This window comes from Pseudorca crassidens, chromosome 5 (assembly GCF_039906515.1).
Source record: "Pseudorca crassidens isolate mPseCra1 chromosome 5, mPseCra1.hap1, whole genome shotgun sequence".
NCBI classification, from domain to species: Eukaryota; Metazoa; Chordata; class Mammalia; order Artiodactyla; family Delphinidae; genus Pseudorca; species Pseudorca crassidens.
In genome coordinates, this window is record NC_090300.1 from 29,940,001 (window position 1) to 29,956,595 (window position 16,595).

At 36.2% G+C, this 16,595-nt stretch overlaps 1 protein-coding gene across 5 annotated transcripts in view; it reads right to left on the bottom strand.

The window, feature by feature from the left end:
• The window catches only part of RASA2 (RAS p21 protein activator 2), a 117,898-nt gene that overhangs the window by 37,552 nt on the left and 63,751 nt on the right, over positions 1–16,595 (bottom strand). For all 5 annotated transcript variants that reach the window (XM_067737642.1, XM_067737641.1, XM_067737643.1 and 2 more), the window contains 4 exons: positions 16,129–16,212; positions 14,388–14,460; positions 11,005–11,081; positions 9,084–9,185 (listed from right to left, as the gene is read on the bottom strand). In XM_067737642.1, the coding sequence (XP_067593743.1) occupies positions 9,084–9,185; positions 11,005–11,081; positions 14,388–14,460; positions 16,129–16,212 (336 nt within the window). The remainder of the gene's footprint in view (positions 1–9,083; positions 9,186–11,004; positions 11,082–14,387; positions 14,461–16,128; positions 16,213–16,595) is intronic.

Here is a 16,595-nt window from a genome sequence, read left to right on the forward strand (position 1 = left end):
ATTTTTATATTATTAAAGAATTAACAGTACAAATATACTGAAAATGTTTTTATTTGCAAAAATCAGATTTACATGAATTTTTCCAGGTAAGTAAAAGGCAAAAAATATATATGTAAAAAATAGAGGCAGCTTTAAATATTCCAAGGAAAGAGAAGTGTTTAAAAATCAAGAGAAGTTTGTAGGACCAAAACCAGAAATCTAAGTTATTTTTAAAGACTTTCTGTCATGGAAATTTAAAAATACATACAAAAGTAAAAAGAGTAGCATACTGAACTCCCATGTACCATCACCTAACTTCAATAATTATCAACTCAAGGTTATTCTTGTTTTAGCCATCTCTCTACTCACTCCTCCCATCCCACTCCTGCATTATTTTAAAACAATTTCCAGGTGTTTTATAATTTCATCTATAAATATTTAAGTATATATAACTATAAATATATATATAAACTTTTAAAAATCATTACTATCCAGTCAGTATGCAAATTCTCCCAAACTTAAACAGTTTTCTATGTTCTATTCAAATCCAAGTTTTATAGATTGTAATTGGTTGATAGCTTAAGTTTCTTTTAACCTATAGATACCCTCTAACCACTAAGAAATCAGGTAATTTATCTATACAATTTTCCAGACTTGGGACTGTGTTAACTCTATCTCCATGATGTCATTTAACATGTTCTTTTGTCTCCTCTGTATTTCCTGTAGTATTGTAGATAGATCTAGGGGCTGTTTAGATTCAGATTTCATATTCTGGCAAGAACATTTCATTTAGAGTGTTGTGTAGTCCCACCAAGAGGCACTAATGTCTGACTGTTTTCTCTTTTTGTGATATTAGCAATCACTGATGGCCACTGCTGAGAGTCATTAATCTGCACAGGTTGCAAAATGATAACTATGATTCTATCATCCCTCCTTCACTCATTAGCTAGAATGCTTTTTATAAAGGAGTCAGTAGTTTTGATATTTACTTTTGATGTCTTCCCCTAACAGACTAACTTGTTTAAAAATAGAAGAGAGGGGGTTTTAATAGAATTCTAGCTTTCAGAAAGATATGATAAAGATATAAAAGAGAACTAGAGAATTAACCAAGAAAAATTTAAAAGATGAAGGAATGGTAATGTAAGGAGAAGAAATTATACAGAAATTATATCACTACCCACAAAACAGGAATTCTTGTCTCAGAAGACCAACCTTCAGAACTTCTAGTCTCTGATTTGAGAAATAATGATTTAAAGAATTTGTCTATGGAAATAATTGGAAATAAGCCTATTAGCAAAAATGACTCTGAAGTGCCTCTAAGGGAAGTCTAGCTGGCTGATCCCCAAGCATCCTGATGTGGGCATCACTTTGGTCAATTTTCAACAATGCAGTGTATGTTCTGTAGCTTTGCAGACCCAGATACCTAGTTTTAACAGCACATCTCAAAGTGAACCTGAATTGCAATGATTGAGCACAGAGACTAATATATTTAAAACAGAAGGCCAATTACTAAATTTATGAAAAGAAATACAGTTGACCCTTGAACAACATGGGTTTGAACTTCACGGTTCCTGGAAGTAATCCCCCATGGATACCAAGGAAAGACTGTACAACAGTCAAATGGCAAAGAGACCCACACTTTTTTGTGACTAATACATTTTATTATGGAAATGTTAATTCACAAAAGTAGGGAGAAGAGTGATAATATTAGTAAGCAACACCCTCACCATCACCCCCATGCACTTATCACTTGGCTTCAACAATTATCACTATTTCCCATAGTGTTTCATCTACATCTCCTACTTCAACTAATACCTTTTTTTACCTGTTAATACAATTGTTTATGTTTGATCAATACATTTTTTACCTATTGGTAAGCTATTTGGAAAGCCAAATTATTTAGCAGAAGGTGCTGTGGTGAGTACAGAGACACAACACAGAGATCTAAGGAAATCTTAAGAATCTCTCAGCTAAGACAATTTTGCCAAGGAAAGAACAATACTTCTAGAACAGAATCCCCTTACCGCTTGACTGTGCTTGAATGGGCAGCAGCCACCCATGTTGGCCTCTTTGGGATACATTTTTATTCTGCCCCTTCTATTTTAACTCATGTTTTCCGTATATGGAAGGATAAAATTACTTGTGTTACAGTTAAAACCCAGCCTCCCAGGGACTGTGCCTACCCATCCTAAACAGTGTCCTCATACTCTAGTCAGGTTACAGACTCTGTTTTGGTTTGTTCTATAGAAATTATACTCAGAGGGCATCTCTAATTCCCTTATCTCCGAATTACTGGGGGAAGGAATATGCTTTATCCCCCTGGTACTCTCATAAAGCTACAAAATACCCGCAAAATAGGTCTATAGTCCTAACATGGCACATTCTTTGCAGAAGGATTAGGGCAGTGTTATGCCAGTTATTCGTTTTTATGCATACACTGTTCTAGGATGCTCAGGAACTCCAGAAGGGCTTGCTCCTGCCACTCTTTTTAAACCTGTCTCCTTAGGTTTCTTTGGCAGGATAAGAAATTCCTATGGACAAAATACTTCACCCATGTCTACTTGAATAAAATACAGAATTTCAAAATTGCCCTACCCATTCCTTGAAAAGATCATTTTTTTAAATGAGAAGGGACCGCTCACTCAATTTTCTTTTTAATAATATTTTATAAGCAAGGGACACTCAAATCTTTGCTGACAGCTTAAAACAGAGAATATTTTTGAGTTTTAAACATATTCAAAAATATTTATGCCAAAGTACAAATTTATTATTTTACATTGGTTAAGAGCAAAAACTTTGGAGTCAAAGAGTTTGGTCCAAATCACAGCTGTATGACCTTGGGAAAACTGCTCAATCTCTCTGTGCTTGTTTCCTCACCTCTTAAATAAGGGGTAATAATAGTATCTAACTTATTTAATCCCTAAGGAGGTTATGTAAGTAAAGCACTTAGAATAGTGCCTTGTACACAGTAAATGTTATTTATAAAACATTTATATACATATAACTGTTACCACTTAAAATATATTAAATAGCTTTTCTAGTAAACGGCCTGAGGTAACCTCTAAAAATGGTTCGTTATTCACTTGACCCAGAAAACCACAAAAAATCAGGCAAATCAAGAGGTTCAAATCTTCGTGTTCACTTTAAGAACACTCGTGAAACTGCCCAGGCCATTAAGTGTATGCATATCTGAAAAGCCGCCAAGTATCTGAAGGATGTCACTTTAAGGAAGTCATGTGTGCCATTACGTTGTTACAATGGTGGAGTTCGTAGGTGTGCCCCAGGCCAAACAGTGGGGCTGGACACAGGGTGGGTGGCCCAAAAAGAGTGCTGAATTTTTACTGCACATGCTCAAAAATGCAGAGAGTAATACTGAACTTAAGGGCTTAGATGTAGATTCTCTGGTCATTGAGCACATCCAGGTGAACAAAGCCCCCAAGATACGGCACAGGACTTACAGAGCTCATGGTCGGATCAACCCATACATGAGCTCTCCCTGCCACACTGAGATAATCCTCACAGAAAAAGAACAGATTGTTCCTAAACCAGAAGACGTTGCCCAGAAGAAAAAGATATCCCAGAAGAAACTGAAGAAACAAAAACTTATGGCCCAGGAATAAATGCTGCAAAAAAATAAATGCAAGTAAAAGTTAAACATATATATGTAAAATAACTATACATAATGTCATTATTTATATAATTATGTACATGTAATTTATTATTTTAAAACATTGTTACAAAAATCTCAATTTAAACAATCTAAAGGAGCCCTGGTGAATTAAGTAATCTTGTATGAATTAGAGCTAAAAAGAAAAACCTCGAGATTTGTTAAGTAGAGGATATCTGGTGTGTCTGAGGTCTAGGGATACAAAAAAAAAAAAAAAACCAAAAAACTCAAGTATATTTTCTTCAGTTTTTGAATGAAGTGTTTCAGTTTGAAAGAATAAGGAACAGGAAACAAAAAGAAGTTATCAACTGAAAGTGGCACTCAGTTGCTCACATGTATTTTTTTCATTCATAGTTAGACAAAAAAGCAATCCTAATGTTCTCAAGAGTCAGCAGTTTTGACAGCCCCTTAACAGAAGAAAAATCAGCATTTGAAAAATTTTAACAAGGTCTGTATAATTAAAATTGAGGTAGGCAGGCAAAAACTACAATTATTTGTGTATAATGCTGACTAATCTGGAAAATAACTGTTCAGAGGCACCTTTACTAATACTTAAATGTTATTTCTGGTTCCAGAAAGATAATCATTATCAACAGATTTTTACTAAAGATAGGAGATTAAAGATAGGTGCCAAAATTAGCAAACTACAAAACCAACTCATCTTAAAGTAAATATTAATCTAGTTTTAAATTTGTATAAAGTGCTTATATTGAAAAAAACTCCAACCATGTGTTTTATTTACTTCTTGAATCTTACTTTCAAAATTTTAAATTATAACATGAAAGGATGTTTGCATCTATTTTCTTAATGTTCATTTTGGATCATTTAGGAGGAAATTACTGTGCCAATGTGTACAATCACACAAGGGCTTTGCACATGTTAAGTTCTCTGATACTGATGTAACTGGTGAAATGAGACTGAACTAGATGATCACTAAGGTTCTCTTTATTTATACCATTACAAAACAGTGGAATACTGGTACCAAAAAAAAAAAAAGATGCAGAAATTCTATATGTACTGATGTGGAATAATGGCGATGACAGCAGCAATAACTATAATGATGAGAGCCTGAGTTATACCCATGGTATACCCACTTGTAACTTACTTTACATGAAACCAATTCATCCTCTAACAACTTTGGGAGGCAGGTACTGTTTGTACTATCCCCATTTGATAGCCAAAGAAAGCAAAGGCATGCAGGTGGAACAACTTGTCCAAGGTCACCCAGGTAGTTAATGACAGAGTTGGGATTTCAACCAAGGCAATTTCGTTCTGGAGTCCACACTCTTAACCACTATAAACAGTCAGCAAATACTTACTGAAGTTCTACTAAATTGAAAGTGAAAAAAAGTAAGGTACAGAATATGATACAGTATGTGTCCATTAAGGACCTAATTAAACTCAAAAACTTTTGCATAGCAGAGGAAACCATAAACAAAATGAAAAGACAACCCACAGAATGGGAGAAAGTATTTGCAAACGATGAGACTGACAAAGGATTAGTCTCTGAAATTTACAAACAGCACATGCAGCTCAATATCAAAAAAAAATAACACAATCAAAAAATGGGCAGAAGACCTAACCAGACATTTCTCCAAAGAAGACATATGGATGGCCAAGAGGCACATGAAAAGATGCTCAACATCACTAATTCTTAGAGAAATCCAAATCGAAACTACAAGTTATCACCTCACACCAGTGAGAATGGCCATCATCAAAAAATCTACAAACAATAAATGCTGGAGAGGGTGGAGAAAGGGAACCCTCCTACACTGTTGGTGGGAATGTAAACTGGTACAGCCACTATGGAGAATAGTATGGAGGTTCCTTAAAAAACTAAAAATAGAGCTACCAGATGATCCAGCAATCCTACTCCTGGGCATATATCCGGAGAAAAACATGGTTCAAAAGGATATGTGCACCCCAATGTTCATTGCAGCACTGTTTACAATAGTCAAGACATGGAAGCAACCTAAATGTCCACTGACAGATGAATGGATAAAGAAGATGTGGTACATATATACAATGGAATATTACTCAGCCATAAAAAAAGAATGAAATAATGCCATTTGCAGCAACACAGATGGACCTGGAGATTATCATACTAAGTGAAGTTAAGTCAGACAGAGAAAGACAAATATCATATGATATCGCTTATATGCGGAATCTTAAAAAAAAAAAGACACAAATGAACTCATTTACAAAACAGAAGCAGACTCACAGACTTAGAGAATGAACCTATGGTTACCAGGGGGAAGGGTGGGGGGGAGGGAGTGTTAGGGAGTTTGGGATTGACAAGTACACACAGTGCTATATTTAAAACAGATAACCAACAAGGACCTACTATATAGCACAGGGAACTCTGTTCAATATTCTGTAATAACCTAAATGGGAAAAGAGTTTGAAAAAGAATAGATACGTGTATATGTATAACTGAATCACTTTGCTGTACACCTGAAACTAACACAACATTGTTAATCAACTATACTCCAACATAAAATAAAAAATTTTTTTAAATGTGTACATTTGTGTAACGAATGGGAAAGAAGGATATATCCATGTTTGCCTATACTTACATAAAATATTTCCACAATCTCAAACTAGCGGCTGCCTCAGAAGAGGGAAAATGGTTAGCTGGGGGACAGGGGCAGGAGACAGACTTTTACCTTTTGAACTGTGAACCATGTGAGTATACTACCTATTCAAAAAGTCTAATCAAATTCTGTGATCTACATATGATAAAGTTAAAACTAGATATTATCAACACTAATGAGCTAGAATATTAAGATTAGAAAGAATATGCCTGGGCTTCCCCAGTGGCGCAGTGGTTGAGAATCTGTCTGCCAATGCAGGGGACATGGGTTCGAGCCGTGGTCTGGGAAGATCCCACATGCCGCGGAGCAAGTAGGCCCATGAGCCACAACTACTGAGCCTGCGCTCTAGAGCCCGTGAGCCACAACTGCTGAGGCTGCATGTCTGGGGCCTGTGCTCCGCAACAAGAGAGGCCGCAACAGTGAGAGGCCCGCGTACCGCGATGAAGAGTGGCCCCTGCTCACAACTAGAGAAAGCGCTCGCGCAGAAACGAAGACCCAACACAGCCCAAAATAAATAAATAAATAAATAAATAAATTTTAAAAAAAAAGGAAAGAAAGAAAGAATATGCCTGAAATCCTGAAGGTAAATAAAGCGTTTCCTGAGTTTTCATGTAGTTACCATCAACCCCACAAGGGGATGCTGCAGCTCTACAATTGACAAAGGAGGCTGAGATTTAATTTGACTTAAAAGAAAACTGCATTCACATTTTTATATTTCCTTACATGCAGAGAAGTATAAATGAATTAGCAGATGTTTCTATTTCATGTTGTATAAATTTTAATACATACTTTTAGGCAGGTTACTTTTAAAATATTATTAGCAAAAAAAAAAAATCTATGGGAATAAAATTAATTTGTTTGTTAGTGTTCTTACATCCTGCCTAGGTAGTTCTACAAATTTTGCCAAATTTGGAGGGCCTCCAAATTTGGAGACCTCTTATTTAAAATAGGGCTATAATGGCACATTTCAAGTTCACTTTGAGGGGCCTTGGGAGGCACAATGACTCACATTTTATTTTGTACCAAGTAGCATGGCATATCATTTTAAAGACTTAATGAACTGAGTTCAGAAATTTTCATTTAAATATGTATGCTAGGGACTTCCCTGGTGGTCCAGTGGTTAAGAATCCACCTTCCAATGCAGCGGATGTGGGTTCGATCCCTAGTCGGGGAACTAAGATCCCACATGCAGCAGGGCAACTAAGTCAACACACCACAACTGGAGAGTCCACGTGCCGCAACTACTGAGCCCGCATGCTCTGGAGCCCACACACCACAACTAGAGAGAAGCCTGTGCAGTGCAATGAAGAGCCCGCGCACCGCAATGAAGATCCTGCGTGCCACAACTAAGACCCGATGCAGCCAAATAAATAAATGAATAAATATTTTTTAAACAGTATGCTAATTTTATAGAAGGTGGAAGAAGATTGGCAGAGGTGAATGACAAGCCTCAAATGTTCATCAGTTTTTCATAGTGACCAAGTTTCCATCTATGGATACATTTTGAAAATTACAGCATATAAAACGCATCATAAAGACTAATAAATCTTAGATCTGCATTAGCAAGAGGTAAAAATAAAATAAAATTTTTGACACTCTAAATATCAGTCTAGGGACTTCCCTGGTGGTCCAGAGGCTAAGACTCTGTGCTCCCAATGCAGGGGACCCGGGTTCGATCCCTGGTCAGGGGAACTAGATCCCACATGTTGCAACTAAAGATCCCGCATGCCACAACTAAAAGATTCTTCATGCCACAATTAAAGATCCCGTATGCTGCAACTAAGACTTAGGATGGATGGATGGATAGATAGATAGACAGATAGAAAGAAAGAAAGAAAGAAAGAAATATCAGTCTACTAGGGAGAACTGTTTAAGGACAACAGAGTCCAAAGTGAAGAATGCCTGACGACACTCAGGAGAAGCAAAATCCTAAAGGCAAATGAGACTGCTGTCCACAGTAAGAAACATCTGAACACTGTTTCAACTCCTCTTCCAGGCAACTGAAACTGAGCCCTAAAAAGGGGGCCTTAAGAGGCAAATGAGAAAGGCATGCTGTTTATACTCAGTTGAAACCCAAGTCTAGCATGAGGGCTACTGGGCAACCTACTGGAAGGGAAAGGATATACACGCTTTTAAGTGCTGTAGACAGAAAAAAAACAAGAGTTTCACACTGATTCTACTAAGGAAACTAACATCAGTTTAATGTCCGAGCATTAACATGAGTTTAATGTCACTATTAGAAGTCACAAAAAGGTAATATTGTAGCCAATATTGAGCCACTAGAGCTCCTGAAAAGTGTGTTAACTGGATCAGCTCAACAACATCTAGATCCTAGGCATTTAGAACATAACATCAGAGCCATCCATGGTGCATTTCAATGGGATTTGGGGTAGGAAAATCACTGGTGAGATCCCGTAAACAGCTGAATCCCTACAATAAACCTTTTGCTTTCAAACATCCACAGTTCCCATGCCCATTAATAAAGCTTCTGAACTACAGATGCTGATTTGTGATCAAGCATCTTCTCACATGGGCAACTCTTACGTAATGTTCGAAATGTTTTATATTTTTTCTTTAGAGTTAAGATTAAGTTTTTGAACATGAAAATATTCCTAGGCAATTCAGTTCTTTTATCTCAGTACCAGAGGACAAGTCATAAAACTAATATAATTGTACTTATATTTCTGCAACAATAAATTAATGGCCAAATCAGTTAATGTTAATAACTTTGGGCTTATCCATTAAAAACTTAAAATATGCTCAAAGTAAGCATTTATTTGCATATACAGTGCATGAAAGGGGATGACCTACTATGTAGTTCACTACAATGTTTGTCTTCTTACCAGGCTTGATGAGAAGCATCATTTCTTAACACGTTCACAGGAACCTTAATCTCACCGAGGAAAACATCTTGGACCAGGTTTCCATTGTTCCACAAGTCGATCCTGAAAATTTAAAAACTGGCTTTAGTTTTTGCAAACAATGTGTAAGAGAACGCACATGACCAAAAAGCTTCAAATTACTATGATTGGTATTCCAGCACTAATTTACTGTTCTGGGTACTTCTGCCATAAGCATCTTTGCCACAGACATCTTTGCCTCAAGCACTTTTTGCCGCAAACATTTTCACCACATAACTAATTGGTCAAAGGCAATTTTGTGATAAAAGATAAAATAAAATAAGAGAGACATTAAAAAAGACACAAACATAAAAAATAAACAACAAAATTAAAAAGACTTTATTGCAAAATACAAAATTTATTTGAACACATTCAAAATGTGTGTAAATTCATGGCAATGCTGTGCAAATACTGACTCTATTTTGTGGGCTGTACCCAAACGCTTATCTTCGAAGTCTTTCGTTCACAGTATTTCACATGTTGTTTTTGTTTCTTGATTTGTCTCCTCATTCAGCATTGCACTTTTTTCCTAAAATTTCTTCCTTCGTTAAGACAGGTATGTGTTTCCAGACACTAGGATGCATATTGGTTTCTGAGTTTTGTACTGAAGCCTCCACACTCTTGTTTGTTCTTGCCATAGTGTCACATGTCTGCTGATGGATGCTTCGAAGTTCTATGCGAAATGTGGCTTTGCCTCTGTGCCTTTCAGGCCCTCAGCCTCTTTCTCCTCCAATGAGGTGTGTTTCCAAATAAGAAACCAATTCTTGGGGCAAATCACCGTCACTTGTCTGCTCAATGAAGCTATCAATAACGTCGATAACCAGGAGAAATGCTAACACATTTCAACCAGTTGAAACCAACTGTCAACTAGTTATTTTATTTTTCACAGCAAAGCTGACTTATGGCCAATTAGTCATGTGGCGAAAATGTCTGCGGCAAAAATGCCTACGGCAAAGATGCTTGTGGCAAAAGTACCAGACATAATTTTACATGCTTAAAAACAAGAGATGTTAGCATTGTCTTATACCTCACTATCTAAACTAAAAAAGCAGAATACTGCAGTAGCTTTTACTTAAAAGCATAGAAAGTGACTATCTTAAATAATCTAAAAGAAAGCACTTAAGTTTCTTAGTTTCAAAGTCTACACTTTATTTTAACCTGTAAAAATAAGGACTACAGAGTTCCTTTTTTGCTTTTGAGAAAAGAAACCAACACAAGACTACAGTTTCTTTCTCAATTAAAACCAGTTAATATGTAAAGATAGGTGATTTAGAAAAATACATTACCTGATCATTCCAAACATGTGATTAATACACCCTTTAGATGAACACACTGTTAACACCACACCTATACATGCATTTACAAAACTTTCCCCTCCCAAAGAGCATAGATATTTAAGACCTAGGAAATAGCACAAACTTCAAACACATGCACCTGTTGAATCATCTTACAAGACTTCTTACCTCACTGAAATTTCTGTTAGACAGCAGATATGTTAAGAAGAATAAAAAAATTATTTCTAAATTGGCTAATATATAATTACTTTTCTATATATTCTTTGCATTCATTATGTTATGATTTAGAAATTTACGGAGCAATTAAATTTGGGAAAAACTAAAAATATAATAAAATAGGTGAAAATTAGCTCATTTTCTTTTTAAAATAAATACACCTTAACTATTAGTACAAAGAAATCGGATTTTGAAAAGATTATTTGGATTTAAATTAGATGCACATTCCTCTAAGTTTCATCGATTAAGTTGCTAAAGAGAATTCTGTTAAGCTTGAGTCACCTTTTACAGTTAAATTTAGGATTTTCTTTTAGCACAGAACATAGCAATTCTGTAAAACCCAAGACACATACCTAATTTCCAGCTTTTCAATGTCCTCCTCTTCTACCTGAAACTGGGACTTTCTGGTGTAACTACTGGATCTGGTTACCTATAAACAAAATATTTTAGTAAAAAAAATTTTTTAATATCTTTTTCTTACATGAACTTTAAAAAACTATCATCCCTAAAATGTTCGACTGTGTATATTATAAACAGAGGAAAGTGCCTAAGTAATATTTTACCCAAAAGATAAATACAAAAACAGCTATGGAAAGTAGCAGGGTGGCAAGAATAAGGTGGCAAAAAAAATATCAAAATCAACCTTACCTCCATACCCTTCCTTATCAACTCAATCTATGGCAACACTGGGTTCTCTGGCTCATATGTAATCTCTTGGTGACTCAGAGTAAAAGTGTTCTATTTCAGGGAAGCTGCATAGGCTAGGAACTGTCTGAAGACCTTCCCACATTTCTCAAGATACCAATGCCACCCGTACACTTCCTTCTCACATTTTTACCAAAAACATCAAGGCCGTTGGCAGGAACTTCCTCAACTACTGTCCACCTGAACATGTCCGTTCCCACACAGGCCTGTTTACTCGATGAGTGTTCTCATCCTCTTCCAAACAAGACGATGAGATGATCCTCCTCTTTTCTAAGACTGCTCCGTCCCCACACAGTATGCAGTAATAAGCACGCAGTAAACATGCAGCAAGCATTTGATCTATTTTAATTACAGCTTTCTTGACCAGACTGTTCACCTCATTCAAGTCTAAGAAAAATTCTCCCCTTAAATTATGGTCTTCCTATCTCTTTCCTTTCACAGACAAATATCTCAAAACTGTTACCCATCCTTACAGCCTCCACTTCCTCACCACCCACTCACTAGTTACTCACTGCAGTAACTCCTTATAATCCGGCTTCCTCACAGATCACCCTCCCCAAACCCCTCTCTTAATCATCAAGTCTGATGATGAAATTCTTAGCTCTCACCTTCCTTGACCCCTTTATCTGGACAAGTGACCATACAACCATACTCCCTTTTCCCAGAGCTACTCTGGTCTTTTGAGTTTACCCAGCACTATCCTGGCTACCTTCTGCTCTCTTTGCTTCTTCCTCTGGTACTTCTTCCTCAGAACCTATAAATATGGGTTTTCTCCAGGGTTTTATATTTTATTTTGCTCTACATACGTACTGCATAGTGCTGTACAAATTGCTTTCACATCCATTATCTCTTTTATTCATCAGAACACTGCCCTGAAGCAGGCAGGGCTAGATTTATTATCCTCATCTTGAAAATGAGGAAGCTGAAGTACAGAAATTAAGAGACATACTCAAAGTCAAATACATAATATGTGGCAGAACTAACCTTCTTCACTTTTTTCCTTTATTGTATACCTCTACTCCTTTGGCTTTCTTTCCTGACTTGCTGTAAGCAATTCCTGATTCTTTATCTACAACCATCACCCATCACAGTCATGAACTTCCTATGGGAGGATTTTACATATCTGAGTCCAAGCTCATTATGCCCCAAACTGAACCACTTATGTTTTCCTTCTTAACTTTTCTATTTTTCCAGATTTGAAATCATGAAGACAACATTTGACTCCTCATTTTCTCTCTTCTTCTATAACCAATTTGTTATCTCGCCATCTGCAGTTTCTTTCTCATCCATCTCTTCCTCTCATTTCCATATTACTTCTCTTGAATCAGAGCCCCCCCTTTCTGCTTTTTCCTTTTTTTAAAAAACACCTAAGCTACAACAGTCTCTTGATCTCTGTTCTCTCTCTCAGCCATCTGGCCCACAGATCATGGTTAATTCTTCCCAAAACAGTGCATTACTCATTACTTCCAGGTTCAAAAACATTCAATGGCTAACACAGCACTTCAGCCTGGCTCTCAAGGCCTTTCATTAGTTGGTCCTACTCTTATCTTTTTAAGCTTAGTTCCCATTATTCCCTTTTAGTCAAATCACTACTTGCTACTCTTTGGACATAACTTTCTGCTTTTCTGTCTCTATGTCTCTGCTCAAAATGTTCCTTCTCTAATACTCTTTCCTCTGGCTTAACTCACCTAGAGCAGAGCTACCCAGTATCTACTACTGCATTTTACTGCTGAGTGTATGCACACACATGTACGCTTTGGGTCTCCTGCTCTCACTAGAGCACAGAGATTGGACTTTTATCTTTATAATCAACTCAACAAAGGGCCCTTTGAATGAATGGTTCAAGGCCTAATATATATGCTTGCATATAGCAAAGAGGTCAGGTCTTGACTGTCAAAGGACCATCTGCTTGCTGCTGCAAGTCGCCCCTTCTTGGTTTTCTCCAGGCTAGATGTAACAGCCATTTGTAAGTACAGAACAACTGAACTGAGCAAGTCCTGAGCCGGGAAATGGGGCGTCTCACACTGGTGCACTTTCTTTTGTTTTCTTTCTTCCTTGCCTCCACCCCCCACAATTCCTCCTACTTCAATCTTGGCATTTCTTCAACTGTGTTCCCTTATTAAAGTACAGTAAGCAGGCATGGCTAGATGTGCCCTCGCTCTTTTCACTTTGAAACATCAAGAAAAACACACACAAAAAGAAGGAAAAGCACAAAATGTAACTCTTTTTTTCAAATCTTCCTTACATGGTAATCTCAACTGCAACATATTCTATGGGTAGAACACAATCTTTTAGAATACAGTTTGATTATTTTTGTTTTTTTCCTATAGTTTCTAATAATATGAAAAAGCATTTATTTAACAAATGCTCCACAGTAGAGAACTCCAAAGCACTGTATTTTGGGCAACTTCAAGGCAGCTGAAGTTCTCTAAGAAAATAAGCATGTGTCCACAGAGTGATTTAGCTAAAAAGAACTTAATAATAAGGCCTTAATCATATAATAGTTTATAGTCTTGAAGCATTTTCACATTTGAACCTCCTAAAAACGCTGAGTTAGGTAGGGATGCTACTGTTTTCTCTTACAAAATTATCCTTTCACAAGATAAGAAATTTGAGTCTCCCATGTAGTGATTTGTTCAAACTCAACTGGGACCAGAACCCAGATCTACCAAGTGATATCGTACTTATTTAACTAGTGGTTTTCAAATAATATTCTGCAGAAGAGTCCTGGAGCCACTGCATGTTAGGTCAGGGGCTGGATAAGGTAGGGTTCTGTGTGAAGGGGGTTGTGATATTGAGGATGACTGAAGAGTAGGTGTGGTCCTAGACTTCCCCATCTTCAAATCAATCACAGCTCTGCCGTTATTTGTTTTATGCACTGGGCCTCTACTGTGTTACACTGTGCTTCTACTGCTTAGAAATGCTTAGTTGCATTAGTTAATAAAATTATGACTATGGCCAGAATTTGAAAAAAAGAAGTAAATCAGCATTCAATATTCAATGTTAACATTTAAATAAAACAAAATGTTACCTCAAAATAAAAGATTTCATTAAACTGCGGATTGCTTGTTTTCTTCTTTACTTTTGTCTTCTTTTGGTCATTCCTGTTCCAATGTGGTAGAGTTTTACCTTGTAGAACTTAATAGTACACAATTATAAAACATGCTATTTCCAACCAGGGAGCCTGACCTCTTTCTGTTTAACTGTTAAGATGACTCGGGGAAGGCAGTAGCTTTAAATATTACTTGGGGGAAAAAAACTGAGGTGTCTCTAAAACTTCAAATCAAAGAACACACAAATTTTGTATATCTGATATATGCCAAGATTATATTATTCTATGGCTATACTAGATTGACTGCCAAGCTTACTTCAGGGGTTTTTAATAACACATTCGATTATACAAGCAACTCGAAATAAATGGTAGAAGGAAGACAATGAGATTCAGAGTACCTTTATCTATGCTGAAAACTACCAGAGGAACATGAAAAGCATTCTTAGTTTACTTCTTGGGCTTCAGCCACAATGTGGCTTTTTAAAAAAAACTTTTAATTTTGAAATAATTACAGATTGAGAGGAGGTTGCAAAGAAATGTACAGGGAAGTCCCATGTAACCTTTCCCCAGCCTCCGCCAATGGTAACATCCTCCAAATGACAGTACAATATCAAAACCAACAGTGACTTTTTAAAACAAATTCACAAGCCAAATAATTTCTATCTGTACATTACTAAGCAATTACACTAAAGGATCTATCAGGTATTGATTATAAACAAAAACCAAAACCAAAAACAGCTCAACTAGATTAAACATTTTTAACACACAAAACTCAATCCCTCTGATAGTATGAATGTTATAGGATTGAGTATCTGCTTTTAGCAAACAGGTCAGGTTTATATTTTTAAATATAAAACCATCTATAATAATAATAGGATACTATTGTTTGAGAACCCAATAAGTACCAGGCATGGTGCTTTACATACATAGGGACAAATACATTTTTCAAAGTGACTTACTGGTGATTTTCTAAAAAATAAGAATACATAGCTTGGGGTTGGGAAGAAGAAGTGCATGTCTATGTGTATATACATGTGCTTGTGTAGAGGGAATAGTATGCTCTTTGTTTCCTGACTCTAAACCTTCAAGTTGTAGACAAATTTCAGACTAGTCAGGCTCTGAAAGAAACCATAATGAAATTATAAAACAGAAAATACTACAAAGTGTGATAGATTTTCCATAAGTTATCGTAAGTAATTAACATCAATGATACAGTGCACTTCACCATGTTCTGGTACTTCAGCAGTTTGTCTACAGCTTGGAATTCTCTCTGTACAGCACAGATGCCATGAGAAAAAAGGTATTTTTAGTCCTGAGTTGTTTTCCAGATAAAAATATAGAAATTCCTTTGCTATTTTGAACTAGCATTTATTAAAACAGGATTCTACCTGCAATAAGATCTAAGACATTTGAAACTAGGAAGGCTGATGATGAATGAAGGTCAGGTTTATGTTTTAAAGTACACTTTAACTACTATAAAACACAGGTTGCTCCCCATAGCCTAAGAGTCTGGCAGATTTGAAATGGCACTCATTTTCTTTTATAAAAATAGGAGTTGGTTGTTTGCAAGTGAATAATAGAACTAACTGAAGATTTTTCTTTCAAAGCATTCGTTACTTTGTGTCATAAATAGCTATTTAGCAAGTTCTCTTAGAACTTTAATTTTGTAATTGTTAAACTTTAAAACTTAAAAATCTGATACTAATTCAATAAGCATTACCTAGAAGGGCCCACAAGAGAAACTGTTGCATAAGGGTCACAGCTTTGTCCATTTATGAGAGGCAACCCATGGCATGCCTTGACACTAAGGAAGAATAAAGAAAAATTAACGTTATTATATTCAAGTTAAACAACATAAAACATTTATATTCAAGTTAAACAACCTAAAACATTATCTTTAAATACGAATTAATACATTCAAAGGGTTAAAATTGTTTTCCACATGTCTGAAGTTGTATGCCTATATACCACCTACCCAAACATATGTACATATGCATTTATTTACTTTTGCTGTATTTCCAAATAGGACTAAACCACCACAGCCAGTACTGAGACTACCAAATAATATTTGGATATACACAAGGTCTATCCAACAAGGTACACGCTGTGGTTTGATAATAACATTAAAACTACTGTGGCTTCTAAAAAGGAAAAGAAAGCTGTGTGAACCTTAAAGGAGACACTACA